This window comes from Pristiophorus japonicus, chromosome 14 (genome assembly GCF_044704955.1).
Source record: "Pristiophorus japonicus isolate sPriJap1 chromosome 14, sPriJap1.hap1, whole genome shotgun sequence".
In the NCBI taxonomy this organism is placed as follows: Eukaryota; Metazoa; Chordata; class Chondrichthyes; family Pristiophoridae; genus Pristiophorus; species Pristiophorus japonicus.
Genome location: NC_091990.1, coordinates 128,637,593 through 128,653,911, shown reverse-complemented (window position 1 = coordinate 128,653,911; position 16,319 = coordinate 128,637,593). Strand labels below are relative to the sequence as shown.

General features: G+C 45.1%; 1 protein-coding gene across 2 annotated transcripts in view; it reads left to right on the top strand.

Annotated features, from left to right (window-relative positions):
* tmem41b (transmembrane protein 41B) overlaps positions 1 to 16,319 on the top strand; it is a 50,348-nt gene that overhangs the window by 25,561 nt on the left and 8,468 nt on the right. For both annotated transcript variants that reach the window (XM_070899603.1, XM_070899604.1), the window contains exons 3-5: positions 3,850 to 3,978; positions 9,051 to 9,144; positions 12,123 to 12,227. In XM_070899603.1, coding sequence (XP_070755704.1) covers positions 3,850 to 3,978; positions 9,051 to 9,144; positions 12,123 to 12,227 — 328 coding nt within the window. The remainder of the gene's footprint in view (positions 1 to 3,849; positions 3,979 to 9,050; positions 9,145 to 12,122; positions 12,228 to 16,319) is intronic.

Here is a 16,319-nt window from a genome sequence, read left to right as displayed (position 1 = left end):
CATAATCCCTCACGGTTGACAGTGTTGACGGCCTTTAGTGAGATCAAAGAAGGCCATATACAGGGGTTGGTGCTGTTCCCTGCATTTCCCGTGGATTTGCCATGCGGTGAAGATCATGTCCATTATGCCTCATGGTGGGCAGAATCTGCATTGCGACTCTGGGAGGAGCTCTTCAGCCACAGGGAGAAGGCGACTGAGGAGGATCCTTGCAATGACTTCCCCTGTGGCAGACAGCAGGGAAACTCCTCTGTTGTTACCGCAGTTGGACTGGTCACCTTTCTTGAAGATGGTCACGATTACGGCATCTGAAATCCTCTGGCATGCGCTCCTCCTTCCAGATAAGAGAAATGAGATCATGTATTCACGTCAATAATGCTTCTCCGCCATGTTTTAGTGCTTCGGCGGGGATTCCATCTGCTCCCGAGGCCTTGTTGTTCTTTAGTTGTCGGATGGCCTTTTCTACCACATGCTGGGATTGTGCTGAAATGGTGGCGGGTAGCATGCTGCGGGATGGAGTCGAGGACACTCGCGTCAAAGACAGAGTCTCGGTTAAGGAGATCTTCAAAGTGCTCCTTCCAGCGGGCACTAATTGCCTTTCTGTCCTTGATGACTGCCTCTCCGTTCTTGGCCAGCAGTGGGGTAGGGCCTTGGGTGCTTGGGTTTCTTCGTAGGATCTTTGAGTGTTCCAGCATTGATTTTCCTGCGGCTTTGTTTCTGTTGCCATTGCTGTTTTGGGGCTACATTGATGGTGATGACAGAGCGGATTAGATGGTGGTCCGTCCAGCGGTTGTCGGCTCCTGTCATGGCGTAGGTGATGTGCACGTCCTTGCAGTCCTTTGCTTGGGCGATGACGTAGTCGAGCAGATGCCAGTGCTTGGAGCGAGGGTGTTGCCATGATGCCTTATATTTGTCTTTCTGACGGAACAAGGTATTGGTTATGACAAGGCCACATTCTAAGCATTTCATCAGGAGGATGTTACCATTTGGAGTTGGTTTTTCCTACCCCCCTCTCTGCCGATCACATCTCCCCAGAGGTCTGTGTCCTTTCCAACTTTGCTATTGAAGTCGCCAAGGAGGATTAGCTTGTTGCTCGTTGGGTCTTGGGACAGGGATTGTTTGAGGCTGGAGTAGAATTCCTCTTTGGTCTCGTCTGTAGCTTCCAGTGTTTGGGCGTACGCGCTGAAAACCGTAGCGCACTGGTTCCGGGCTCGGGTGAGCCGAAGAGTCATGAGGCATTCGTTTATCTCGCAAAGGGAGTCTCTGAGATGGTCTAATTTTCTATGGTGAAGCCTACCCCATGGAGGTGGCGTTCTTCTGGTTTACCTCTCCAGAAGAAGGTGTAACCACCACCTTGTTCTTTGAGCTGGCCTACCCCTGCCCACCGGGTCTTGCTTAGGGCGGCGATGTTTACATCGTAAAGTCTGAGTTCCCGGGCAACAATAGCAGTTGGGGTTGTCCATGAGGGTCCTGATGTTCCAGGTCCCGAACTTCATTTTGAAGGGTGGAAGATGCCTGTGCATGAATTCTTTTAACGTGGGGTGGCCATTGCACACCGACTACCACACGGGCTTAGCGGAGCAAGGTCTTGGTCCAGTGGCAAGGGGATCTTAGATGACTGGAGACCAGGCTCCACTGGCACTATATGCAGCTGAAAGAAATGTAACTAAATAGTAATGATATGAACATGTGTTAATGGCTGTAGGATGTGAAATCCATTATTTAGATGTAGCAAAATCCTTGAAAAAATATTCCTGAGCATTTCTCATGTAACTTTATTTCAATGTGTAGATCATCTTTGTGTTGAATACAATGCGAACAAGATTATTATTGACAGTTTGGGTGCATCAAACAGAACAAACAGAACAAACGCTATCCTCTAAGAATTGTTTAAGCTCAGAGGGTGAAGCTCCTTTGATGGCCGAGTGGGCAATTACACAGACTAGTAATGTCTCTGCTTGGATTCCTGATCTGTGCTGAGTTAGCTAATCTCCGGTGGCTGATGGCTACTGTTGGCCTCAGTATCCCAAGGAGGATAAAATTTGACTTGGCATCTTGTTCCTGATTTCCATCCAACAACCACTGCTGACAAGGTTATATCTTTGAATTTTGGATAAGAACAAGCAGACGCAAGGTTCCTACAATTAAGTAGCTTATTGTTTAGGCTCACATAGCCACTGGGGAGAGTTACCAGAGAGCTGCCAGTCGTGTTGGAACTGTACCCCAGCATGAAATGTTCAATAATGTCCAACTGTTTGTATACGCCTGCATTTTACTGCTCATCATTTGTTTGTTCTGGTTCTTAAATATTTCATTTTAATAGGTACACATTCTCACCAATTACTTTGTATGTTCCAGTATGAATTTAGCACTATATAGTATGCATATTTATGTTGAAAATTAAATTTGAAAATCAAAAAGTTAAACTCAGTTAATGAATCCTACATTGGTTCTGTGTCCCGAAGCATTAAATTTAATTCCTTGTTCTCCTCTTCAAATCCCTCCATGCCCTTGCACCACCCTATCTCTGCAAACTCCTCCAACCTTGCATCCCCATCCACGACCATCAGTCCTCCCAATCTGTTTTTTTGTGCATTCTCTACCCCTCCCTTTTTCCTACCTTTGGTGACTGACCCTCAACCCTATCATCTTAAAAGACCTGTCCAAAACCCTTTGCCCCCTCTTTATTTTTAAAACCTTCCCAAAAGCGCTTTTTTTTAAACCACACTTTTGGTCACCTCTCCTAATTCTGACACCATGGCTCAATGTTGACTCCTTTTTACACATGTTTTTCTTCCCTCTCCCTTCCTTTGCAAAGCTCCTTGGAATGTCTTCTATGCTAAAGGTGATATATAAATGAATCAGAATCATACAACACAGAAGGAGGCTATTTTGCTCATGGTGTCTGTGCCAATTGTTTGAAAGAGCTACCCAATTAGTCCCATTCCCCTAACAACATAAGAATTAGGAGCTAGAGTAGGCCATACGGCCCCTCGAGCCTGCTTCGCCATTCAAATAAGACCATGGCTGATCTTCAACCTCAACTCTACTTTTCTGCCCCATCCGCATATCCCTTGATTCCCCAAGAGTCAAAAGTCTATCTCTGCCTTGAATATACTCAATGACTGAGCATTCACAGAACTTTGGGGCAGAGAATTCCAAAGATTCACAACCTTCAACCTACAACATTCACAACAAGAAATTCCTTCTCATCTCAGTCTTAAATGGCCGACCCCTTATCCTGAGACTATGCCCCTCAGTTCTAGATTCTCCAGCCAGGGGAAACCATCCCCTGCTATAGTTCAGGCTTTTTTTTGGTTAACTGGTTACTTAGAAGGGTTGGGTTCTGTTCGTATTGAGGGCCGAAGTGTCCCCCCCCCCCCCCCCTCCCTTTGCACACCTTCATGGCCCAGGCAGATGTTAATCAAATGGAACAATTAATAAACTAAGAATACAGAGACAAAGCTGGAAATTTTTAAAATTAATTCCTGGGATGTGGGTATTGCTGGCAAGGCCTGCATTTATTGCCCATCCCTAAATGCCCTTGAGAAGGTGGTGGTGAGCCACCGCCATGAACTGCTGGAGTCCTTATGGTGGAAGTACTCCCACAGTGCTGTGAGGGAGGGAATTCCAGGGTTTTGACCCAGCAACGATGAAGGAACGGCGATATATTTCCAAGTCAGGATGGTGAAATGGGAATATTGGAAACATAAAATAATGTACTATGGGGAACCTTTAAAAAATAATTGTTTGTTGAGAAAATGTGTATTTTCCATGAAATAATAGCATTTTAAAAATATTTGCCTTAAAGCTGCTTATTAACTTTGTCGTTCTGTTTTTGGATCTCGATAGAGAGGAGCGAAAGACTATTGTAATTCCTAAAGACATGGATGATGCCAAGGCACTGGGAAAGGTTCTTTCCAAATACAAGGACACTTACTATGTACAAGTACTGGTGGCATATTTTACCACATATATTTTGTATCCTTTCGCATGCGATCAGTGCCATGTTTGCATAATAAAAGAGTGCAGCATCTACTTTAGTCTACTAAATAGATTCTCATCTTTGCGTTGTGCAACGTGCTGTACCCAATGTACCGTGAATGGGTTTGTGCTCGCAGAACAAGGTCCTGATTTTAATGGTGTCCTGGTGGAGGCGTGGAGCAGATGCGAAGCATATCCCTACAAGGATGGAGGGAAAAATCGACGGGAGAGTCTGCTTATGCTGCACTCGTAACTCTTAGCATTAGGTTGAAGTAGTAATGGTGAAGTCCTTAATGCTAGGAAATGGTTGTGGAGGGAGCTGAAAGCAGATGATAAAAAATAAATGTTAAATGGCTTGAGAAAAAAATACAATGCATCTCCTGTTCATATTGCCTTCTGTATAAAAGTAAGGTGACCTCACTCCTCCGATGAGGGCTGCAGAATGTTAGAAAACACGTTTCATTGTTAACTTTATACAGATTAGCATAGGGACCCTTGAGTGAGTGGTAAGTAGATAAAATCTACTTGTTTTGTCTTCTCCCTGGAGATTATGGTAGATCTATTTGCTCTTAATGGAATCTTGGCCTTTATTGCAAAGGAGATGGAGTATAAAAGCAGGGAAGTCTTTCTACAGCTATATAAGGTATTGGTGAGGCCACACTTGGAATACTGCGTGCAGTTTTGGTTTCCATATTTAAGAAAGGATATACTTGCTTTGGAGGCAGTTCAGAGAAGGTTCACTAGGTTGATTCTGGGGATGAGGGGGTTGACTTATGAGGAAAGGTTGAGTAGGTTGGGCCTCTACTCATTGGAATTCAGAAGAATGAGAGGTGATCTTATCGAAACGGAAAAGATTATGAGGGGGCTTGACAAGGTGGATGCAGAGAGGATGTTTCCACTGTTGGGGGAGATTAGAACTAGAGGGCATGATCTTAGAATAAGGGGCCGCCCATTAAAACAGAGATGAGGAGAAATTTCTTCTCGGTGGGTTGTAAATCCTTAGAGAGCTGTGGAAGCTGGGACATTGAATAAATTTAAGACCGAAATAGACAGTTTCTTAAACGATAAGGGGTTATGGGGAGCAGGCGGGGAAGTGGAACTGAGTCCCTGATCAGATCAGCCATGATCTTATTGAAATGGCGGAGCAGGCTCGAGGGGCCGTATGGCTACTCCTGATCCTATTTCTTATGTTCTTATAAAGATACTCCTCTTACAAAAGACTGCAGTCATCATAGGCAGTCCCTCGGAATCGAGGAAGACTTGCTTCCACTCTAAAAATGAGTCCATAGGTGGCTGAACAGTCCAATAAGAGAACCACAGTCACTGTCACAGTGGGACAGATAGTCGTGGGTGGGACTGGTTTGCCATGTGCTCCTTCCGCTGCCTGCGCTTGATTTCTGCATGCTCTCGGCGACGAGACTCGTGGTGCTCAGCGCCCTCCCGGATGCATTTCCTCCACCTAGGACGGTCTTTGGCCAGGGACTCCCAGGTGTCAGTGAGGATGTTGCACTTCATCAGGGAGGCTTTGAGGGCGTCCTTGTAACGTTTCCTCTGCCACCTTTGGCTCGTTTGCCGTGCAGTAGCAGGATGGATACTGACACCTTTCTGATTTGTATGGCTTAGTATCGCAAGGAACACTATTTATCCGCTGAGCCTTTGAAGAGTGCCCCAGTATTTTATTGGTGGTACCTTGTACATACAGCATAACATTTTGCTGGAGAGTGTTTTCTCTGTTTTGAGAAATACCTCCATCATGTTGGATATTTGTGTTGTTGGATGTCGAACTCGTCCCCATTACTGATGTATGAGCCTGGAGACTGAATATTAGTGGGCTATTTGACTGCAAACAACCACATGCACACACTTCAGCAGGAGTTGCTAGGAAGTCTGATTTCATTTACCCCTCCTTAATCCGTGGCACTGAGACCAATTGTAGCACCCTTATTTCAGACTGACATCAGTTAAATCAACACTGATCAAAGAGCAAGCTTTACCAGAATCCTGTGCTGTAATTTTTTTCCCTGGTATAACAATAACAACTTGCATTTATAAAGCATCTTTAACGTAGTATAACATTCACTGAGTGTTAACAAACAAAACTTGACACCGAGTCACATAGGAGATATTAGGACAGGCTTGGCCAAAGATGTAGATTTGAGGAGCGTTTTTAAAGGAGGAAAGAGAGGCGGAGAGGCTTAGGGATGGACTTCCAGAGTTAACGGCTTAGGCAGCTGAAGGCACTGCCACCAGTGGTAGAGTGATGAAAATAGGGAATGCATAAGAGGCCAGAATTGGAGGAACACAGTGTTCTTGGAGGTCTGTGGGACTGGAAGAGGTTACAGAAATAGGGACGGGCCATGGAGGGATTTTAAAAGAAGGATGAGTTTTAATATCGAGGCGTTGCCGGACTTGGAGCCTGTGTTGGTCAGCGAGCACAGGGGTGATGGGTGAATGGGACTTGGTGCGAGTTAGGATACGTGCAGCAGAAATTTGGATGAACTCACATTTACGGAGGGTGCAAGGTGGGTGGCCAGCCGAACGGCCAGAAGAGCATTGGAATCGTCGAGTCTAGAGCCAACAAAGGCATGGATGGAGGTTTCAGCAGCAGGTGAGCTTGAGGCAGGGATGGAGATGGGCAATGTTAAGGAGGTGGAAGTAGGCAGTCGTGGTGATGGAGAGGATATGGGGTCGGAAATTCATCTCTGGCTTAAATAGGACACCAAGGTTGGGAACAGTCTGGTTCAGCCTCAAACAGTGGCAAGGGATAGGGATGGAGTAGGTAGCTAGGGAACTAAGTTTGAAGAAGAGGTCGAAGACTATGGCTTTGGTCTTCCCAATATTTAAATGGAGGAAATTTCTGTTTGTCCAATACTAGATGTCGGACAAATTGGAGGCAGTGGAGGGGTTTAGACAGGTTAAAAGCAGGAAGAATGTTCCCAATGTTGAGGAAGTCCAGAACCAGGGGTCACAGTCTAAGGATAAGGGGTAAGCCATTTAGGACCGAGATGAGGAGAAACTATTTCACCCAGAGAGTGGTGAACCTGTGGAATTCTCTACCACAGAAAGTTGTTGAGGCCAATTCACTAAATATATTCAAAAAGGAGTTAGATGTAGTCCTTACTACTAGGGGGATCAAGGGGTATGGCAAGAAAGCAGGAATGGGGTACTGAAGTTGCATGTTCAGCCATGAACTCATTGAATGGTGGTGCAGGCTCGAAGGGCCGAATAGCCTACTCCTGTACCTATTTTCTATGTTTCTATGAAAGAGGTGGTGGTGAGGTAGAGCTGGGTGTCATTAGCATACACGTGGAACGATAGAACTTTCTTCTTGTTTGCCATTTGAGTTTGTTCATTACTGCTGTTGAGTTTCACATCTTTCAATGACAAACTCATTTAATTTTTCCCCTGGGGAGCACTATGCCGGCACAGGCTCAACGGGCCAAATGACCTCCTACTGTGCTGTAATGTTTCTATAACTGTATGTTTCTCAAATACTGTTTGGTTTGTGTATGTGTAGAGTCAAAATGCAGGTAATGGTTTCTGATCTATTTGCTTATAGGAATGAGCGTGCAATTAGTGTAGTACAGGACCTCTTAAAATGGAAGGCTTGCAAAGTATTTTTGTTAGAAAGAAAGGAAAGAACTTGCATTTATATAGCACATTTCACAAACTCCGGATGTCCCAAAGTGCTTTACAGCCAATGAATTAGTTTTGAGGTATGGTCGCTGTCATAAACTAGGGAAACTCGGCATCCAATTTGCAGACAATAATATCCCATGCATAGCAATGAGATAATGATCAGATAATCTGTTTTAGTGATGTTGGTTGAGGGATAAATATTAACCAGAATAGTGGGGATAATTCGGCCTCATCATCATCATAGGCAGTCCCTCGGAGTAGAGGATGACTTGCTTCCACTCTAAAAATGAGTTCTCGGGTGACTGAAGAGTCCAATGCGGGAATTAGTCTCTGTCACAGGTGGGGCAGACGGTGGTTGAAGGGATGGGTGGGTGGGGTGCTTGGGTTGCCGCGCACTCCTTCCACTGTCTACGCTTGGCTTCAGCTTGCTCTCGGCGAAAAGACTTGGTGTTCAGCGCCTTCCCGCATTCTTGGATCTTTTATGTGTACCTTAGAGGGCTGATGGGGCCTTCGTTTAATATCTCATCCAAGAGACTGCACCTCCGACGGTGCAGCACTCCCTCAGCACTATACAGGAGTGTCAGCCTTAATTTAAGTGCTCCAGTCTCTGGAGTGAGACTTGAACCCACAACCTTCTGATTCTTGAGGCAAGAGTGCTACCACTGAGCCGAAGCTGCCACTTTTCAAGTCGCTGTTTAACCCCCAGTTTCCCCCCCCCCCCCTTCCCCCAAAGACTATTCCTTCCTCTTCCCACCCCTTACAAGATGTGTCAGGATCTATATTTAAAGTGTGCCACCATGTAGAGTTACTGATTGGAGACCAGTTGGTTTCCCTATAGAGAAGGGGGAACTGCTCTCACACCAACTGGTGGAGGGTTAGCGTCCATTTTGGCAGGATGTTGCAAGGCGACCCAAGAAGGGGGAAGGGCAGTGACTGCTTTCTATAAAGCTAACCTTAACGCAATTCTCACTCTACAAATATTTTTGATGTTTACTGATTATCAGCAAACTCGGTGAGGCTCTAGGAGATCTATTTTGCCTTCATCTTGAGCTTCTCCCACTCATTGTCTAAAAATTCAGTGATTACTTTGGAGTCTCACAAATGTGATTAAAACTTTTTAATTTCATTGTCTCCACTTCATGATGAGATTATGTGATTAGTTGTTTAAATTGCATGCATGTTAGCTTAATGACTTGTGACTTGTTCAATGTTCAGGTCATTGTTACAGTTACATCACACAAATCCGAGAACAGGGAACCTTAAATGATGTTGTGCATATGGTAAACATTTAAGTTTGCATTAATGGCAGTTACAGGACATTTAGAATTACAGTGTACATGGTATAATGCAGTTCGATGAATTTGAGATCCCAGTGTTGCACCGCATATCAAATTTTGTATTGAAATAATCCTTGACCTCATTCTCTCCAGTTTACAAACCTTTGCAATACCAGGTTCCATATTTCTTAGTATCCTCTCAGGATTTCTGTACCCATTCCCATTAGCCCTGTTCCTTGTCTGTCTGGTAAGTTGATAAGAAAATTGAATAAATTTGTTGTTACTGAAACGAAATTGTTCACATTACTCCCAAGTGTGGTCTACCCAAGGTTCAAAACCCGTTTAATACAACTTCTCTGCTTTCCAGTTCTATTTCTCTAGAAATAAACCCCAGTGCTTTGTTTGTTTTGTAATGGCTTTATTGATCTGCATCGCTACTTTTTAGTGATTTGTGTGTCTGGACCCCCAGATCCCTCTGCTCTTATAGCCCTAAACTGAATATTTAATTCAGTTATTTCTCTTTCTGGTGCATGACCACATGACCACACAGCTCTCCCCTAGTTGGCATAGGAAAGTGACCTAGGATGATGTTGCTTTGCTTTCCTTCTCTCAATCTGCCCCCGACATCTGTTGTAAAAGCGGTCGGTGACTTGTGCTGGGGCATGATTCCAATGGTACAGGCTGCCCCAAGTAGTTGTTTTTCATTTACAAACATAAACAATGAGCTGTTTAATTTCACTGAGTGTGAAATCAAAGCTAAAGCCAATTGTGTTCTTGTGCAAAGTTCACTTGCGCACATTCCATCGGGAGATGGTGATTAAGAATGTTAGTCCTGATTGTTTTCCCATTTTTTCCCTCCCCGGGGCACTGAGGCCTATTGCAATTCTCCTGCCATTGCCATGGCTGAGGGCCAAATATGAACAGGCAGGATCAAAAGTTACGTGGGACTTTCTTGGTCTGTATGACCTATAAATGGAACTTCCCAACAGCTGGTGTTAAGTGGGTTTGGCAATTTTACTTTTGACTTCAGAAACTGACCGGGCTAGTGCAGGTTTCATGCAATATAAAAGCAGCTTGTGAGCCAATTATTAATATTTTTGTTCTGTTTTTCTAAATCTTACTCCTTTCTGATATTCCCGATTTAGCTGCTGCAGTCCTTACACCTTCTGTTTGAGGTTAATTTATGATTTTTATGCTCAGATTTGCTGCTAGAATTTTGGTTTGACTATTTAGAAACATTGGGCCCAAGTTTCGGGCCGCGCCTAGAACGGCGCAGCCCCGACCTGGACGCCCGTTTTTCGCGCCAGAAAGTGCGCCTAAAAAATACTTACCGATTCTCCGGCTCCCGGCAGGTCCTCTGGAGCTGGGCGCGGCGCAGCACGAGCTGTGGGGGGCGGAGCCAGGTCCCTGCGCTGAAATCAGGCTGCACCTCCCACGCGCCCCCCCCCCCCCCCGACCTGAACAGACTCCCACTCCCCGCCCCTGACCGGACCCGAACAGACTCTCCACCCCCGGACCCGAACAGACACTCACTACCCCCCCGCCCCCGTGACCGGACCAGACCCGAACAGACTCTTACTCCCCCCACCGCCCCCGGACCCGACCTGATCCCCGGCCACCTACCTTTAAATCAAGTCTTGGGCCCGGCCGGGCCGGGCCCGTTCAGCCTCCCTCTCCTCTCTCCTCTCTCCTCTCTCCTCTCTCCCTTCTCTCCCCCCCCCCCCACCCCTTCTCTACCCCCGTCCTCTCCCTCCCTTCTCCCCCTGCTCCTCCCTCTCCTCCCCCTCCCCTCCCTCTCTCCCCCCCCTCCCCCTCCCCCTCCTCTCCCTCTCTCCCCCCCTCCCCCTCCCTCTCTCTCCCCCTCCCCCTCCCTCTCTCTCCCCCTCCCCCTCCTTCTCTCTCCCCCTCCCCCTCCCACTTTCTCCCCCTCTCTCCCCCCACTCCCACTTTCTCCCCCTCTCTCCCCCCCCTCCCACTTTCTCCCCCTCTCTCCCCCCCCTCTGCCTCTGCTCTCCCCCAGCCCCCCTCTCTCCCCCCCTCTCTCCCCCTCCACCTCCACCCCCCTCCTCTTCCCCACCCCATCCCCCACACCCCTCCTCTCGCTGTCAGAAACACAGACACTGACAGACAGAGAGTGAGAGACACACACAGACAGACAGAGAGATAGAAACACTGAAAGAGACACACTGGGGATGAGGGGTGGGGTGGGGAAGAGCGTCCCAGCACCCTGTTGGAGGGCACCCGGTGCTGCAGTCGGTAAGTAGAAAATGTTTTGTTTTATTTTATTTTTAATTTTATTTTAATTTTTATTAATTTTTTTGGATTGATTTATTGATGTATTTATCATTTATTATTGATGATGGCTCTTTATTTGTAAAACTGAAGTGTTTAATGTTTGTAAACTTCACTTTAAACCCCCCCCCCCCCCATTCCCTACGCTTGATTTGCTACGCCTGATTTTCTAAGTGTAGGCAAGGTTTTTCTGAGCGTACAAAAAGCTACACTTACTCCATTCTAAATTAGTTTGGAGTAAGTTTTCACTGCCTAAACTTTCAAAATGGGCGTAAGTGGCCGGACACGCCCCCTTTTGAAAAAAAAATCTGTTCCAAACTGAAACTGTTCTAACTGACTAGAACTGGAGCAAACTAAATGCCGAGAATTGCAATTTCTAAGATACTCCATTCTAAACCAGTTGCTCCAAAAAACCAGGAGCAACTCAGGCCGAAACTTGGCCCCATTACTCCTTTAATGAAACTGGCAAAGTTTAGGCAGAATAATTTGGTAAATAATTGAAAGCCTAAACTATGAGGATTAGCGTTTTTGATAATACTATATGTATTTTATCTCTTTGTGCTGTCTCATTGTACATCTATTGCTTAAAAATGGAGTTATTTGTAGTTCTCCACTGTAATCCATGTATTATGGTTGAGGGTAAAATTTCAATCTCAAAACTTGGTTTTTACAAAAAAAATCTAATTTCTGCAAATGTTAGTATTTGCTCTTTTTAACTTTGTGTAACTAATTAGTAGAGAGCAATGCATTCTGGGATTTGTTTGCTAGTGGAGAGGGAAGGGAATAACTTGACGGAAAGGCTTCCTGTAGTGGAGCCAAGTTGAAAGCAGTTTAAGCCATAAGCAGTGGCATATAACCACATTTGTGAAGTAACCCATGTTTTTGTTAAACTATTAATTCAATATGTATTCTGTTTTTCTCCAATAATTGCAGTGTTCTGGTCTTGGAGCTTCCTTCTGCTATATGCTCTCATATTTAGTCGGACGACCAGTTGTTTATAAATATTTGACAGACAGGGCGACAAAATGGTCACAACAGGTAACGTTATTCTCATTTTCATTTATTTAGAGACTTCACTATGAGTGAAGTTGATCAATTGCAGTTTAAAAGAAATGCTAAATAATGTAGCAACAGAAACTCGATTTTAGATGTAACAGAAAATGTTTTTGTAATGCCGGATGTGGTTCCTGGTGATTTGGAAATGGCTTTTATTTACGCTGTGGGGCAGTTTGTTCAGCATATGCTTGACCTTCTAAAAGGACTGTACAATTGGACCTCTCTGGTCTGGCACCCTTGGGACCTGACCAGTGCCGGACTAGAGAATTTTCCGAACCACGGGAGGTCAACTGGTGACAACGCTGCTAATAACGACCCTAACACCTTCTGCGCATGCGTTGCACAGAAGCCTACTGCACAGCATTTAGTCGTCCAGAATCACACTTTTTAAAAAAATCCTCAGGCCCAGCTTCGACACCTCAGTCAGCCGCCTGCTCTTCCCTTTCCTTGCCTGGCCCGCTTACCTCAATGAACACCAACATGTCAAAAAACCACATACATACACACACAAAAAAACTAGAGATCGGAGATAAAGTGGAGGATAAAGTCAAGGAGAGATGCCCACCCTTACCCATAATCCTACTCCTGGCGCCAGTCCGTGTGTAAGCCATGGGCAGAGCTTGACTGGTGGAAGCGGCAGCGTCCTCACACCGAGACACACACAACAACACCCCCCGAGACTGGGGGGAGGGGAAAATGTCGGTTCAGCCCGGCGCTGCAGCTGCAGCCTTCAGAGCATGCGCGCCCGCCACCAAACAGGCAAGGAGAGGCGGCCTCGACAGTGAGGAGCACGTGTCAAACCACAGCACCAGCCAGTGTGTAAAACCTCCAGCTGGCCAGGGAAAGGCTGTCAAGATTTGTCATCCAAAATGCATCACATACGTTTAGCACAATGGACGCCACCCACGCCAGGACTGATGCCGGACCAGGAGATGTTTCCGGACTAAAGAGTCCTGGACTGGAGAGGTACAACCTCTACTTGCACAGCTGTATCACAGTCATTGGTTGACTTTTTAATCTGGATTGCTGTGTTCCCCACTGACTGGTAAATATAGATGTACAGGCCAGTGAACTAAAGAAACACTTTATTGCCCTGAAATGGACAGTCATGAGCATTCAGCTGCTCAATCCCCTGAAGCCAAAAACATGTAAAAGGCAAAATACTGCTGATGCTGAAAATCTGAAACAAAAGCAAAATGTTAGAGAAACACAGGAAATCAGTCAGCATCTGTGGAGAGAACACAATGTTTACATTTCAGGTGTGGACCCTTGGAACTTAAAAAGGAAGAGTCAGACAGGCATTGTAATACAATCAGAAAAAGGGGAGGGAGAAATTACATGCTAAAACACCCAAACACAGAGTGGAATCATGACTTAAAATAATGTAACAGATTGTTTCAGTTCTCAAGAAGGGACCATATCCAAAATGCAAACTTACCTGTTCCCTCCACAGATGCTGACTGACTTGCTGTGTGTTTTGAGCATTTTCTATTTTTGATTCATGGCTGCCTCCCGTGAGCATTAATCCTGTTGACTTTTACTGATGTGCATTACCTTGTTTACTTTGCTGACAATCTCAGGGCTGTATGGAAAATTAGTCTTGCAATTTATTCATGCTGATGGAATATTGATGCCAACCTACACCTTTTATTTTGTTTAACCGAGAGATTATTGGAAATTAAAATGTGTTCTTGTTTTGTATATTTGACATGCTATTTTCTAATCGGTCTTTGGAATGTGTAGAAAATCACAATTTACATTTGCTCTATGACAGAAAATGATGTGTCCTTCAAATTTGGAAAGAATACTTGCTATGAATGTTCATATCTAGTAAATTTCAGTTGGGCAACAGAATATATTGTTTTGATCTCAATTTTAGGCAAACTGCAACTTGCATCTACATAAATTGTTTTTCCTTTTTCTTAGTGGAGAGTTGTTAATAAAGATTTGGGCATGGAGTGTTCTCCTAACCTCAAAGTTACAAATTGAAATCCTAAGTTAGGTCGCACATTAAGTGACAGAGTAAGTTTGATTCCTGATCTGAATGGGCCTGTACAGGGAGGTATCATGAAGATTACAGCATCTCAAGGAAAGAATGAGGGAAGGTTGAAATGTGAGTTATGTCTGAAGGGCATCCTCACAGCTGATTGTGGGAGGCATTAGTGGAATTCTGGCCATAGGCTAGCCTTCCATCCACTTAGAAACACAGCCAGTGGGACTAGGAAGAAGTATCGTTTACAAAGAAAGAAAATTATCTGCATTTGGAAAGGCAAAGATTAATTAGGGACAGTCAGCACGGATTTGTTAAGGGAAGATCGTGTTTGACTAACCTGATTGAATTTTTTGAGGAGGTAACCAAGAGGGTCGATGAGGATAGTGCGTACGATGTAGTATATATGGACTTTAGTAAGGCTTTTGATAAGGTCCCACATGGTAGACTGGTCATGAAGGTTAATGCCCATGGCAAAGTGGCAAGTTGGATCCAAAATTGGCTTGGAGGTAGGAAGCAAAGGGTAATGATTGATGTATGTTTTTGTGACTGGAAGGATGTTTCCGCAGAGCTCAGTACTTGGTCCCTTGTTTTTTGTGGTATATATCAACGATTTAGATTTGAATATAGGAAGTATGATTAAGAAGTTTGCACACAACACTAAAATTGGCTGTGTGGTTGATAATGAAGAGGAAAGTCATGGCCTGCAGGAGGATATCAATCTACTGTTCAGGTGAGGAGAATAGTGGCAAATGGAATTTAATTCAGAGAAGTGTGAGGTGATACACTTTGGGAGGGCTAATAAGGAAAGGATATACACATTAAGCAGTAGGCCACTTAATAGTGTAGATGAACAAAGGGACCTTGGAGTGCTTGTCCACAGATCCCTGAAAGTAGCAGGCCAGGTGGATAGGTGGTTAAGAAAGCATACGGAATGCTTGCCTTTATTGGCCGAGGCATAGAATATAAGAGCAGGGAGGTTATGCTTAAATTGTATAATACTTTGGTTAGGCCACAGCTGGAGTACTGCGTGCAGTTCTGGTCGGGTACTATAGGAAGGACGTGATTGCACTAGAGAGGGTGCAGAGGAGATTTCCTAGGATGCTGCCTGGAATGGAGAATCTTAGTTATGAGGACAGATTGGATAGGCTGGGTTTGTTCTCATTGGAACAGAGGAGGTTGGGAGGAGGCCTCATTGAGGTGTACAAAATATTGAGGGACCTGGACATAGTGGATAGTAAGGATCTATTTCCATTGGTGGAGGGGTCTATTATGAGGGGGCATAGTTTTAAGGTGGTTGGTGGAAGGTTTTGAGGGGGGCTTCTTTATGCAGAAGGTTGTGGGGATCTGGAACTTGCTGCCTGGGTGGATACAGAAACCCTCACCACTTTTAAGGGATGATTGGATGGGCACTTGAAGTGCAGTAACCTGCAGGGTTACGGACCTAGAGCTGGTAATTGGGATTAGACTGGATGACCTTTTGTTGGACGGAGCAGATATAATGGTAAGTACTGCAGGGAATAGAATACACCCAGGGTGATCTCCTGGACTAGTTTCCATCGCCTGGATGGGTCGGAGAGGAATTTTCCCAGATTTTTTCTCCCTCAATTGGCCTGGGTTTTTATCTGGTTTTTGTCTCTTCAGGAGATCACATGACTCCGGTTGGGGTGGAGTGTAGAATATTTCAGTATAAGGCGTGCCACAGTTGTGTGAGATGGAATGCTTGGGTTAGGTGCTCTTTGGCTTTCAGTCATTGTTCATAGGCTTATATGTAACCTTTAGGGCCGCTGACCGAGGGCAGAATGGCTCTTTATCGGCCGGCACGGATACGATGGGCCGAAATGGCCGCCTCCTGCGCTGTAAATTTCTATGTTTCTCAAAGGAAGCATTGAAAGAAAATTGCAATGTTGAGTAATATTTGAAGTTATCTGTCTGCATTGGGTCAAATTACAGCATTTTAAGGTTGGAAGGAAAGAGAAGAGCAGAAACTACAATCTTGTCTTGCAGAAGTGCATCGGCGCAGTAAGATAAAGGTTCACTCTTGATACCTTGCACAACCAGATGCCATTGTCATCCACGTTATT